Source organism: Chanos chanos, chromosome 4 (assembly GCF_902362185.1).
Source record: "Chanos chanos chromosome 4, fChaCha1.1, whole genome shotgun sequence".
NCBI lineage: Eukaryota > Metazoa > Chordata > Actinopteri > Gonorynchiformes > Chanidae > Chanos > Chanos chanos.
The window spans coordinates 35,237,325-35,252,110 of NC_044498.1; the positions used below are offsets into that span (position 1 = coordinate 35,237,325).

General features: G+C 42.4%; 1 protein-coding gene across 1 annotated transcript in view; it reads left to right on the plus strand.

Annotated features, from left to right (window-relative positions):
• The window catches only part of disc1 (DISC1 scaffold protein), a 38,340-nt gene that overhangs the window by 5,060 nt on the left and 18,494 nt on the right, over positions 1–14,786 (plus strand). The window contains exons 3-10 of the mRNA XM_030772267.1: positions 50–459; positions 639–708; positions 2,243–2,396; positions 3,338–3,434; positions 3,864–4,096; positions 6,284–6,338; positions 9,534–9,636; positions 9,809–9,997. Of these exons, the coding sequence (XP_030628127.1) occupies positions 50–459; positions 639–708; positions 2,243–2,396; positions 3,338–3,434; positions 3,864–4,096; positions 6,284–6,338; positions 9,534–9,636; positions 9,809–9,997 (1,311 nt within the window). The remainder of the gene's footprint in view (positions 1–49; positions 460–638; positions 709–2,242; positions 2,397–3,337; positions 3,435–3,863; positions 4,097–6,283; positions 6,339–9,533; positions 9,637–9,808; positions 9,998–14,786) is intronic.

The following is a 14,786-nucleotide window of genomic DNA, read 5'->3' on the forward strand; positions in this document are numbered from 1 at the left end:
GGAACCTCTGACCGGTCTGATGTTGACTCTGCTCCTGTTGGCCAATCAGGACCAGAATTACTTTCAGTAGGGCTTCAAGTACCAACCCTTATAACTCCTGAGACATTGAAATCTTGTTTTTCTCCTTCTGGTCAGTCTGGAAAATCTCAGGAGATCAGGTTGGCTGAGGAGTCCTGGAAGGTTGACCTGGACATGCCCTGGAACAGCCAAGACAAAGAAACATCCACTTCTGTGACCTCTGACCTCCAGGACATTATCCCAGACTCTGACTCTGGTTCTTTGGACACTGAGGTCACTTCCTCCCTGTCGGTGGATTCATCAGACACCGCGTCCGCCTCGTCAGCAACCTCAGGTTATGAAAGTGCCACGCCCTCCTCCGACCATGCCTGGGATGGACTTCTGAAGAAGTATGAAGGTGTACTGCAAAACTGCCTGCAGAGCAATCGTACCAATACGAAGGTTAGAATACAGCTACTCATTATCTCTGTGGTTTTAATGGATTCAGTCTAGTCTTGCCTTAGTATTTAACTATGTTTTATCTCTCTCGCGCACTCATACATCTGAAGGGAATGAACTTGCACCATTAGTGTATGCAGACTTGTTGCAATTGTTGTTTCAATTCTATCTTCTCTTTCTAGATTGAATCTATGATGCTGAAGCTTCAAAGACTACAGCAGAAGGCAGTTCTTGACGATGATTATGATACAGGTGAGATTCTCCAAACCTGTGATTAAACCCCTCGCAAATCATGTAGAATGTCAAAAAGTCAGGCTATCCATTTTACAGTCAGTCATTGTAGTCAGTCCATCTACGACAGAAACATGTATGTCTGGTGAGAACTGGTGCATTCCCATCTTGCTTACTTCTTCACACGCTTCATCATATGACTTACCACAGCATTTTGTTGGCTTGCCTCGCTTTCTAAACCTTCTCCATATAAGGATTGTTTTCAGTGCTCAGAACGCTGAATGACACTTCATTTCTAAAGAGGGTGAGGAGGAGAGAATTGTGCTGTTGTTTTTTTTGGTTTGTGCACACCCAAACACCAGAAGTCAGTTTGTGCATAATCAGCAATCACCTTGATGTGGAGCAAGTAAGGGCAACAAACAAAACAGAGTGACTAAAACTGGAAATCTTAGATTTTTTTTACTGATAGTTGGAAATATCTAGTTTGGCCAGCTTGAGCCCCCCCTGACAGTTTTCTGGCTTAACTGGATCATTTAAACACACATACACACACACACACACACACACACACACATAAATCCATCCATCTGCTTTCGCCTAGTCTGAGAAGCCTTTCTTTTGTAATACTCATTACAGAATATTGTATGTAAATATTTAAACTGAATTTCAGGTCCAGTTTATGCCATCTGGAATCCATTAATGTAGCTGTCCGATTTAGACTTCTGAAAGTCAAATCTACAGTGTTGCAACATATCAGTGTTGCCATATCAGTAAACACCTCATCTTAAATATGCTTTTTGCATTAAAAATGCTTAAAAATATGATTTTCTACATATATAAATACTACATATATTGAAACGTTTCTCTCTTTTTAGTAAACTATTTCACAGCTGTATTTAGACCTGCTTTTGAATCTCTGAAAGTGGCAAGACCAATACATGTCAGTGTTTAAGTCAAGAAGGATGGGAGAAGCTCTGACATCTTAAATTTGGCCATAACATCTCTTCACTCGCACTGTTTCCTTTCAGCACACTTTTGTCCATTTGCCTCATTCAACAGTTCATCAATGCTTCTTTTATTTATAGCTTGATCAAGATCCAGTTACCTAAATCCAATTTATTGGATTAACATGTAGCTTGACCTACATTTAACTTTCGTTGGCTCTAATGTCGGCCACCTCAAAAATCTGTTTTTTTTTTTTTTTTTTGAATGCGGACAGCTTGTGACTGAAATAAATGGACAGTTCTGCAGTTTCCCAGACCTTGAACTATTTGAGTGTGTAATATATAGGTCAACTTTGTTTGTCTTATTTTCTCTCTGCTCCTCTCTAACATTGAAGTGTCAGCATGTGACTGCAAAAGAGGATTTCCAGAGATGTTTTGACACAAGGCCTAGAGTAAAAAAATTTTGTCTTTAGTAAAATCTCACTGAACTTGCTAATTCCTCCGCATCACTCTTATGTCTCCTAGCATGTATCTGCATGTATTACTTTTAGAAGTCAGAGTAGTGTATTTTGTGTGTGTGTGTGTGTGTGTGTGTGCGTGCCCATCCTCAGCTGAACGCTTTGGGAAAAAATTGGAAGAGTTGAGGAAGGAGAGAGCATCTCTGAAGCCTGGTCTGCCCTCCAGACACCCAAGTGTCTGTGGATTTCTGGAGAGGCTCCAGACAGCTGTGCATACTGCCCTCCAGAGGACAGATGGAGAATGCAGGTCAGTTTAAACTTTATTTTTTTTCATCCTGTTTATAGCATACACAAACTCCGTGTGCACTCATGGAGACATTTAGTTACCCTTAGTTGCACCGGATGTAGTCTTTAATTTCTAAGAAGCTCATAGTGTCTGTAAACTGAAGACAGGGACAAAGACCATGGACACCCAGTGTTCAAAAATAGCCTTTAAAACAGGATAGAAGTCAGGTGGGGTCCTGTTGTTGTGCCTGTGCTGAACTGGTATAAATGGTCTATGGAAAACACTGTGTGTTCTGTTCCATTGTGTCAGAGTTACACTGCCCTACAGATTCTACGTTTAGTGTCGTAGCACTGAGTGAATTTTGTGTAATTCATCATAAAGGGGACAGTCCTGTATAACTACTACCACATTTTCAAGCTATCTGGCTAACACAATACAATACTCCATGCTGCACAATGAGTCAGAGAATTTCTACAGTCATGAAAATCTTTGAAATGTCACGGAATATTAAATACACCAGCTTTTGAAAGGGGTCATCTAAAGTTCATCTAATCATCGTGTCAAGTTAATTTTATGCTGTGATAGCTGCTATATCCTTATCTAAAGCACCAGTCATTAGCAGCAACCAGTGGCAGGGTTGGACTTGGTCATAGACTCAGTCTTAGAATGTGTCCAGATGGATACAACTCAAATGCTTTGTTAACTTGTTGATTGTAAATCAATTATTACTTAAGGTACTCACTATTATATAACATGTGAAATGGACTCAGGTTTGTATTGTTCTCCTGCCGTTTCTCAGTCAAAGTATGTTATGCTGTTGTATTTGTTCTGTGAGACACCGTGACGGAAAAGACGAGCTAGTGTTTCTTACGCTTAAACACCTCTGAGGTTTACTTGTTTCTGTGGAATTTGTCTTACTGTATGATTCATTAAAAAACGTGCTGTATTGTTATGGTATTCAGGGAGAATGGGGAGTCCAGTGCATGCGAGGAGGGTTCGGCCTGCACAAGGCCAATGCAGAGACGAGAACAGCTCCTACAGGAGAAACAGCAGGTCCAGGTAAGCTCCCCAAACCCCCCGCATCCTTCCCCACCTCTCACACATTAGTAAAACTTAGTGTGTCCCACAGCACTTTATCTGTTTTTGACTTGCTTTTTAGCTCAGCCTGTTTGACTGTAACCAGTACTTGAGCTAACGATGCTGATAGTACTAACGAAAGAACAAAAACAACAACAACAAAAAAAGCAGAACAAATTTGTCAGTCCATGTCTTGTGCTGTCTCAGCACTTAAAATAGACCAGTCATCCAGCCCAGGAACATAAATTAGCTGCTGACTAGCAGATGAGGCTGAAACCTAATAGAACTCTGGATCCAGAGAGAGTTGACTACTGTCTGATTACTTAGGAAGGTTTTGTGCTGTTATTTCAGAGTGTGTTAAGCCTCTCATTAGTCTGTATTTTATTCTGACCTGTGCCTTGCTCTGAGCAGGCTGAGATTCAGGAGTTACAACTCAGACTGACGGAGCTGCAGGAGCGCAGCAGGGCGCTGGAGCAGCTGATTGCACAAGAAGATCAGCAGCTGGAGATGGAAGAGGTGGAGGGGCCGGTCCTGCGGGCCTGTAGCACAGCTCAGCTACGCCAGATGGGCCGAGCTGTGGAGGATTTGGTTACCTCACCGCACCGAGCCCAAATCTGTGTCTCACCACCCCCAATCATTCTCAGGTAGTCTGAGGCGCGATGCAGTGCATCATTCCACCACTAGATGTCGCCAGTGACCCTTACCAAGAAAAGAGTCGGGCAGCATCAGCCTTACATATTATTAATATGCATAGATTATTGGCAGTGGCTGTAATGTGTTTCTGGTTCATTTATCACCAGTTAGTATATGTTCCTTGTTGAGAATTTATCAGGAACTATTTATGTAGATACTATGTAACGTTTTATATGGAGGTGTTTTTTTTTTTTTCTTAAAATAGGAAAAACCTCACTGTTGGAAATGGTTTTGTTATCTCTACCTGTCCTTGAGAATGAGGTAGTACGTTATCTGGCAGCAAACAGTGACATTTAAAGATAAATCTATGTGACAGTCAAGTTTAACAGTCTAGGAGGTTGTCTGCCATGAAAAGATTCACCAGTGTTGACATTTTGAGGAGAATGTGGAGCCTAGTTTGCCTTTTTGGCCAAGTTTGTTGTTCCAGCAAGTTGCTCAAGTTGCTACTTTAAATCTGACAGGGTGATATCTAAATTTTAGCTTTTAGTGGACAGAAAATTACAATGCCTTGCCATGGTGAACACTCGTATATGCGGAGTGGCATTTTTCGAACTGAGATCTGGTACTCCTTTCTCTTTTCACGGTTTTTTGAAATGACACATCTCCCAAATAGATTGCGAGACATATGCAGATGAAGAGGGGAGCGGTGGAGTGTGCAGAGGTCAAAGCAGTCAGCCCATCAAAGCCGGAGCTCGCTGAGAGATTGATTTTGTTTTCTGGAGGTTCAGGTCACATTTCCAGAGTGACTTTTGAGAGGTGGACCACAGTGTGGTAAAGCTGACAGAGCGCCTTTCTGAAACCTGATGGAAATCATCCCCTCGTTCACCTGCTCCCGCTACCTGCCAGCAAATGAAATTGAACCCTCGTGTACCCCTTTTGCAAAAGAGTTATGAATTTTTATTATTTTAACCTCAATGCAAATGAGTTTTTCTTTGCAAGTTGACTGGATTTAATGGTTTTGGAACGGGGCGTAATGGAAAGCAATTTTCATGTTTCCGTCTGGAGGAAATGTAAATGGTGTTTATTGGTATCTGACTGTCGTGACCCGAGATCTGTGCGATATTTGATTTCTGGCAGTCTCACTTCCCGCGAAACGCAGTGTGTGAAAGCATCATCGTTCACTCCCAGACTCCTCAGGGTCATAACCAACCTGAACAATGCCCAGGTTCACGTCTTCCATTTTTACTAGTGTCAGATCTCAGACTTTCCATCTTTCCAGGCGGAGGCAACCTTTCCTCAGTATGACATTTTGAAAATCACTCTGCTGTCACTGGCACAAATAAAGACAAAGCGCGTTCACCATTTTCATTCGCCAGTAATGATGAACAATCCAACAGCCTCTTTTCAGTAGTAACACATCTCTCTCTTTTTATCTTGTGGTGATAGACTTTCAAGGCTAAACAGCTTGTGTCAAGGACGGGTGCATATTGCAGTATTATGCGTTCTTTCACAGGGTTTTTTTTCCCGTCACTTTTGTGCTTTGTGAGTGTCTTTTCGTTACATGGTTATGTTAGATAACTGCCTTTATCAAACCTGCCGTACTCTGAATAATCTCAATAGAATCTAAACTGCTCACTCGCTCCTTTTGTTCATCTGTCAGTTTATTGTGCGTTTCCAGATGAAGATCTTGTGAATGTCTCTATTCATGTCTTTATTTGATTTAGATGGTTGATAGAATGTGCTGATGACTCTTAACTCGAGATGGGAGATAAGCAAAATGATTTTTTTTTTTCTCATTCTGCTGCATGCCAATTTGCATTCACTGGCAGGGTTGGACTCATTCAAACCCAAAGGCGTTTAGATTGAATTCAGACACATCTTCTCTTTCTAGTCGAGTCTGTCCTCAGAGATATTTGATAAGTGTTCTTCATCAAGTTCAGCCCAGCCTCAGTTGTCTGTTGAAACTGTCGCTTGGCTCTAATTTCCCATTTTCTCCTCTATTATCAAGAATATGGTGACTGTAACATGTTTATTTGTTCTGTGGATTTCTCATGGGAGATTTGGGGTATCTGATTAGTGTCTCTGTCAGAGAGGCAGAGCAATGCTAGACATATTTATGTACATTTGATTAATGTATATTAAGCGAGATTTGAGTATCTCCATGACTGACATGTTTTCCTCTCTCTCTTTCATTGCAGACTCCAGGAGCAGGATCAGGCGCTAAGTTTAGCCATTAAAGAAGCGACAGCCAAAGTAAGAACTTGCAATGGTGTAATGATTCAGTATAAATGTTTCTTTATGAGGGAAATGTTGTGCGTGTGTGCGTGTGCGTGTGCGTTTGTGTGTGTGTGTGTGTCTGAGAGAGTGTGTGTGTGCATGTTCCAGAACTATATGTGTGTAAACCTCATGTCTTTTTTGCAACTTTGATGTGGATGAGGCTTTTTGAAAACACCAATGTCTTGCTGGATTAGTGTCAGTCTCTTTATAAAAAAAAAAAAAGAAAAGAAAAGAAAACAACAACAACAAAACCCATACATTCTGTTTGGGTGCATGCTTCTGCTCTCTTCTGGTCTTGTGTTACATGCTGCCCTACAGCCTCTTTAAAAGTGTGAGAGTGTTTTTTTTCTTGCATATTTACATCTAACCATCTCCATTATGTCTTTTGACATCAGTACCATTTACAATGACACCCCCTCTTAGGAGGAAAAATCATCATTTAAGGGCAAAAAAACACATTGTCTGTAGATGGCAATTTGGATAGTAAAGGAGGCTTTTTTGAAATGGGGCCCAGTTACAGTGAAAGCCTAAAGACCAGTAGATGTATGAGGAGGTGTTGGTATTCCTCTCCTGTGGGACCCTATTAGCCCTAAGTTGCTTCACCACATGCATGACTGGGGATCAGCTCAGGCGTTAAGTCACCACTGTGGGGTCATGGGGGGTGGGTGATGTCACTGCCCTTAAGGCACAGTTCAGAGAGGTTAGCGGGAGGGATCAGCTATGTGGTATACCGTGCTCTGGAAGGCACTATAGGTACTGCTTTGATTAACCATGGGACAGTATGATCGCCCAGATTCATAACAGTGTCCTGGGGCCCTTAAATTGTCCTCAGTACAAAGTCTACCAGCAGTAGAATTATGGAGTCTCGCCAGACTGGTGTTAGACTGTGTGTGTTTTTACAGTCAGTGTCAGAATAAAGAGTGTCCTTTAGGTAAGCAGGTTCTCGGTGATGTCATTTTCTCTGCTGCGGTTTTGTGTGATGTGATTTGTCGATTCGGAGGCAGGGAGTGTCACCTTGGCGACAGCGCAGTCTCTCAGGTCTTGGCGTCGAGCTGGCACTGTTCCATTCCTCGAAGCAGTGGATTCTCATGAGATTCAATGGATATATGAGCTCTTCTCTCACAGTGCGAGCTGCTGAAAATTACCACTTTAACTGTCAGGGCCTCAGGCTCCATGTTTCACATGTTAAATGTGTGTGTGAGTGTGTGTGTGTGTGTGTGTGTGTGTGTGTGGCTCAGTTTTTGATGGTGGAAAGGGAGGATGACTCTCTGTACAAATGTGGGAACTCAGATCAGTGTAGTGGAGTTTTTGCCTGAAGCAATGCAATGCACATTTTCACAAGAGCGTGAGAGGGAGAGAGAGAGAAAGGTACAGGGAGAGAGAAAGAGAAAGACGGAGAGAGAGGGGGAGGGGAGAGGTACAGAATGATGAGAAATCTCACAATGTCACACTGCCCTCTAGAAAGCCATCACCAGACAGCTCAGAGATGCAGGATCTTGGTCTAACACAGGGACATATGCTTTTGTGTAGGAGGCTTGTTCAGTGTCACCCATAGGGGGGAACCCATCCAGCGCTCTAATGTCCTTAAAGCCTTACATCTTACTCACTAATAAGTTCAGCAACACATCGTTTCCATTCAGATGATGCAAAATTTTTATCACCTCTCTAATCCGTTCAGAATTATGTAACATAATAGATATATACCAATATTTATTTATCTAATTTTGAATACAATTGCAACGGACAAGGAAAAAGACACAATTTCCAAGCGTTCTTCATATTGGGAATGCCTTATGTTCCATATTTAAAGGAAAAACAAAACATTTAAACAAATTTGCTGTAGCCTCACACCCTTGTGCTTTGTAGAAGGGTGGGGGGAGGGTAGTGCAGTTCTTTAGAACTACCTCATGGGACATGTATATGAAAAAGGAAAATTCTCTGATGAACATCTGCCCAGAGAGGGTAAGAGAGGATATAGAAGGATGTTACTGAGTCTTTTGACCCTGAGGCCAAAACCTTGAGGCAGATGAAAGCAGAGTTCAAAAGTGAGCCATCAACCTCCAGGTCTTCACCTTTGTCCCCTGACATTTTGGCAGGATCATATATGGAAATACCACATTTCCTTCTTTTTCAGCACATGAAAAGACCCCCTCCGTACCGTCTGAAAGGTTGGCTGCATGTCTTCTGATTAGCATTCGAGCTATACCGTTCTCCGTCTAAAGAGAACTTAATGAATGGGAACGTAATGGTGATGGAGGGATGAAAAGATAATGAACGAGTATGGATGAGTTAGGGACCTGTGGTGCGGGATGTGCGAGCAGATGATGGTTCTGTCTGCCATCTGTGCAGCTGATGTTGTGTCTGTCGCCAGGGGCAATAGACACATCACCATTGCTCACCTGAGTGGAGCTGTTTCATTGTCTCACTGCTGGATGTGAGAGACTCTGCAAATGGTCAGGTGAGAACAGGCAGTAGAGCAGACATTTCCGTGCTAATCTGAAAGACCTTTGTGACTACAGTCAGTGTCTGCTGACTTTGCCCATGTTGTGAAGTGTAGGTAGATTGGGAAAGACACCAGGAGCGGTTTGACCGTAGCAAGTGATGACACTTGAGATGATCTGAATGGCATTTTTTCTCCTCAGGGCTTAATAGTCATCCATTTTCAGCTCATGCAGGGCTAAGGTACTTGTCTGTGTTGCATTCCCATGGACCATAGAAAGGGTTTTTACACAGTTAGCCTATTTTGTCAGTGGTGAATAGGAGCTACTGTGAGAAGAAGTCTCAGTCTGTCTTGAGGAGATGACTTGAAGAGATGTGTCACACAGGGCTAATGGAAGCCCACCTTTTAGCTCAGAGTACAGTTAAGACAGAGATTTTAATGTAGCCCTTCCCCTGAGTACCACTTTTTCATCATTCATGGAAAAGCTTCCATCAGTGCCACATTAATTGGATACTGAGTGTGAGGTGCTCAGCTGCGTATACTCCTACTGAGCACTTCCATCTTCCATCTCTCTTTCTCTCTCTCTCTCTCTCTCTCTCTCTCTCTCTCTCTCTCTCTCTCTCCCTCTCTCTGTGTCTCTGTCTCCCTCTCTCTCTCCTTCTCTCTCTCTCTGTCTCCTTCTCTCTCTCTCTCTCTCTCTCTCTCTCTCTGTCTCCCTCTCTCTGGTTTAGGTGGTGATGAGTCAGAGATTGGGCAGTAGTGTGAGGAGGAAGGTCAGTGAGAGTGAGTCTCAGCTCCTGGCCCTCCATGAGGCTAAACTGGCCGCCATTTCAGGTATTGCCTCGCACTGACTCGCACCACACTTCCTTTGACTCCCTTTAAGTCTGTGAATTTTGACACAGTACATGAATGGGCAAGTTACATCCACAATTTGCCTTCGTTCATACATTTCCATGCTGTGTAGTGTGTAAGCCATCCGCTGAGGTTTGTTTTGTGCGTGGTTCAGGGAATGATTTCGGCAGTGCGAAGGAACTGAAGGCGGAGATGAGAGCAGTGTATGGGGAGAGGGACCGATTGGAGGGGCTTGCCCGGAGACTGCAGTCCCTGAGTACAGGCAGCAGTCAGGACCTGGCCCAGATGAAGGAACAGCACAGCCAAGTCAAACAGGAACTGGAGCAGAGAGAGACCCAGTATGGTAAGTGACTCAAAACCAAAGACTAATACCCAATGCTTATTAAGTTAAGGCACTCTGGAAGAAACAGTTATGAACAAGTCAGAGATGTTGGTATAAGTGTATACCAATATTGGTGTAAGACATAGTGACGCAGAAGCAACATATAGTGTTAAGTGGGAAAAAAAATAGCAGGGCTGAAAATTGAAGTTGGCACATCAAGTGGGAAGTCCCACTAGGGGACTAGGCATCTCAGCATGACCAAGTCATTGTCCACATCACCATCTATGTTGGCTGTAGATACATGCCGCAGAAATCTCCAAGACTTCCAACTCACAGCATTTGAGAGGGGTAGATCTTAAAGATGTGGTTTAGTTGTGTCCTTGTACCACTGTATATATTTTCAAGTGTATTATTCTGGATTTTAGTGTCTGATGTGTTTTTAGGATTTCTCCTGCTTTTCTATAAATCAACAGTAAACTAGCTTTGAGAGAAGACATTAATTGCCGCAAAAATCCTACAAGAGATGCATTTTTTTCTGGTGTGAATAAGAAGGCCAATTCCGGCAGCTGACAGAATCAGATGCTACGTTGCAGTATCTGAGTAATTGGCTGGTGCGAGAGAGAATATCCAATTTTCAATTTGGGGACAATATTTGTTTCGTTTGAGGCATCCAGTTGCATTCGACTCAAGACAGAGCAGAGTTGTACGTGCGCACGCAGACACACACACATACACACACACACACACACACACACACACACGCACACAGGGATTAGTTTTTTTGGTCTGCCGGCAGTTTTTGGGGTATTTGATGATTTTGTCTCTTGCTGACAGTCTTGGCAGGAAAACTAACGGATGTTGACAGCACCAGCTGCCCCGGTGGCCTTCCTGGCCCATCTCTCTTGCACTCAGAGATTCTAGAAAAAGGTCAGATCTCTCTCTGAGGCTTGTGTGCTCTGAAGAATGAGAGACTAGTGAAATGATGAGTTTGGCACGGTGAGAGAAAACTCCAGACCCGACGACTCGACGTCATTTGTTGGTGTGATATTGCTGTCTCCCTGCCTTGATGATTTGACCTTTTTAGTTGCGTGTTTGGTGTTACAGCAAAGGCCTAACTGAAGAAAGCTCCCAAGAAAGAATCCATTGAACAAAAATCCATTTCACTGTGAATGTTCTGTTTATGACCATATAAAGGTTCTTTTGCTCCCAGTGTGACATCAATGTCCTTTCCTACTTTTTATTCTCTTATGTCTTTGGCAAAATCACCAAAGAGTTAAGGCAGTTGTGGTTGATTGTGCCTGCAGAGACGGCCGTGTGGATCAGGGCTGTACAAAGCAACCTTTCACTATCCCTTTATATTTGTATCATATGTTCACAAAGATGTCCCCTGCAGTCTTTTTGGTTCTGACAGTCTTCCATGTGTTCTCTGTCCCAGGCAGTTATTTGCTGGTTTGAGCTGGAATATCTCACAGTGCTGCTTACAGACAGAATCCATCTCGGTATTTTAAAGAATGAACACAAACAGTGACTTTTGTGAACAATAGGGGGAGCCATTTTCTCATTGAGATTCAAATCTTTTCAGACTGGAATGTATAGACATGAATTTACTCCCAAAGAGATACATTGACCCATATTTGTCTGCCTGACATAGATGAGACATTTCTCTTATTTCAAACATGTGACATTGGAATTGCTTAGAATTGCTGCAAGCATTTTCATGTGTGATATATATACTTCATTAAAAATGATATCACTTTTAGACGACTTTTGATCGTGACTGACACATGCTGTTTGTTTAATCAAAGCTGAATTCCAAACTGACTGAAAACATATGCATTTCTCCCATGTTAAAATATATGATCACCCGCATGTCAATGTATGATCTCTGTAGATTAGATTTTGCCATGTTAGTCTCAGGTTATTTGATGTCTGCTGAGTTAAAAAAAAGACTGATGCTGAGATTTCAAACAGTTATTACATGGTAAACCAAACATACAAAACTTTTTGTCAGTAATGGGTCTACAACTCATTAAAAAGCTTACCTGCATACATAGTGCTTTACCAAACACTACCTGTTACTACCTCCAACAAACAATGCACACAGCTGTTCTTTACACTGGCTCTCAGTGGAGCAGAGAGATGTTAACACAGACACTCAGGCTCTCACTTTGAAATAGTTGACACAATGGCAGAACATGTGGATAACTCCAGTAACTGTTATGGAGGCCTGAGAGGTGTAAATGAGAGTTTCTCTAATGGGTAGTCGTGGATACGGGGCCAGATTAAAGCCGCATGTATGATTTGACATGCTCGCCTTTTCTCCAACAAAGGGATTTAAATAAGGTAGGCCTGCGTCTTTGTGCGAGGGAGATAGTGAACTAATGATAGGGTGTGCGTCTGTGTTAAGAACGCAATGTGGGCGAATATAATACGCCACACACCCGGCAACACAATGGCTCTTTGACACCAAAGGGCCACTCTCGCTAGGGTCTCATTAAACTGTCACGCGACTGGTTAATAACCTGCTGGCATATACTCAGGCGAAAGTGATAGCCTGCCATTGGACAGCCATTCTTTTTAGGTGGGTTCAGCCTGTCAGGTTCTAAACCCTGAGATGGTTACGCCTGAAGATTGCTGGCACAACTTGGAATATATTATCACATATTAAACGGCGCTATTTTAAACCCCAAAACCTTCCTCCCGTCTCTATTAAGAACAAAGACGTACTGTCCCGGCCTCCTGTCTGTACAGACAGCAGTGGTTCTTCATCCCAGTGCCAAGAAATAATTTGTGAAGCTCTCACTTTTTAGCCGGATACCCTTTGCTTCTCAGATGCTTTTCGCAGAAGTGAAATAAGAGTGTCCATCAAACTGTCAGTCTCACAATGGAAAATGAGAGACCGCAATCAAGGGTTTTGATACAGGGATTTGATGTCTTTAAACATTTGTTTTAAAAAAAAAAAAAAACTCGTCTGTTGATTGAAGTCATGTCTGATCTGTCACTCAGTTCACCTTCTTGCGGTCACTTTTTTGGTTACCACCCATGGAAATGTGAGAACGTGCTCTCAGTGGAGAAATGAAGTTAAAAACAAAAACAAGAGATGAACGCTGTTTAGTTCAGTGTACATGAAATCCTGTATATGTCACATTTTCTCTTTATGCGTAAAATCCATGTGTTAGGGCGGAAATCCCCAGACGACTGACAGTAGAGAGCAAATCTCAGAGATAATGTAGAAAATAAAAAATGACACTAACTATTGTTAATCTCAGCCCAAGCACTATGTGTGGAAGATGAATCACTAAATCTGTCAACTCTTATCAATGGGAGAGAATCATCATTTCAATGTTCAGATTATGGCCGCCGTGGCCTAAAGGTCAAAGAAGCGGGTTTGGCCTGCTCACTGCTCCAGGCATGCGTGTGTTCGCTGCTCACTTATCCGTGTGTGTGTGTGTGTGTGTGTGTGTGTGTGTGTGTGTTTGTGTGTGTGTGTGTTCACTGCTTCAGATGGGCTAAATGGGGGATTAATAAAGTATCTGGAAAAAAAAAAGATTATGGTACTGGTTAGCATGAGATTATAAGGTTTCCTATATCAGAGAATAATCATTTAAGCCTTGTGATAAATAGTAAACATCTCAGCAAACACTGGTTAGGTGCACATCAGTCATATTCTGTTATTACACTGACTCAGAATCTTTTCAAGGTTAGTGTCATCTGCCTTGCAGAACAATAGAGTAATGCTATAGGAGTTTCATCCGTTTGAGTGAAATAGCACTGTGGTTTTCATAAACAAATTCCGTATTAAAACACACTGTTGTGGTAATCCACTTTTCACTCCTGACAGGTCTCAACGTTTGGTGGCAGACATTTTCGCTTGCCTGTACAGCTGTCGTCCCACAATATGACATCTCCCCTCCCCCTCCCTGTACCATAGTCACTTACAATGTCAAGGCTTTGCTGTGGTGCACCATGGGAAAGACATGCACTTGACCTCTACCTCTTAGTGGGTATTGGGAACCTGGCCAGACCTCACGCCACCGTATCGGCTCGCATATCACATTAAAGACGCAGGTATTCAGACTAATCTGGTTTAATTAAAGCAAAATGCAATTTGCCTGTGAACAATTCAAAGAATGTTGGGTAGAGGACGGGTGCACATGATGTATGGGTCTTTGTTGTTGCTTAAACTAAAATAAGGGTGAACAGGTGAGCATAGATTGCCTTGTGAGGGATTGTTAGACTGAATACCCCATCATACCTGTTCATTTTGGTGAGATTTATCGTCTAATGGTATAGTCAACGGTCCCGTATTTCTGTGTATCTGTATCCTTTCATTGTGGGTGAACTCCGCGTTTTCTTGAATAAATTAAGAGATGAGAGCCAACTGTATGAATCACATATGGTCTCCTACAAATTCACATTGAGAAAATGATGTTGGGTTTGTATGCCGTGCTTTCAGACGGTAATGAATATGAAAACCGTGCCAAATGTGGTTTAAGACGGCCGAGTCTTAGCTACAAATATAGATGTGTCAATGTGGCAATGGGAAAAAAGCAAAAAGACTCAATAGTCACTTAATGAGTACTGATTTGAGGGCTGGATCTTGGAGTCCTCAGTGTTATTACAGAGAATGGATTTTCTCAAAGGAAAGATATGGTGTCTGAGCCATTAATGCATTTAGGCCTTACTTTTTTTTTATTTTACCACAGAGGTCTAAATTATTGCATCTTGTTGTAAAACGGGTTTGTCCAAGGCACTCAGAAGAGGATGTAATTAGGGAGAATGGGAAATGGAGCGGAGAATGCATGCAGGT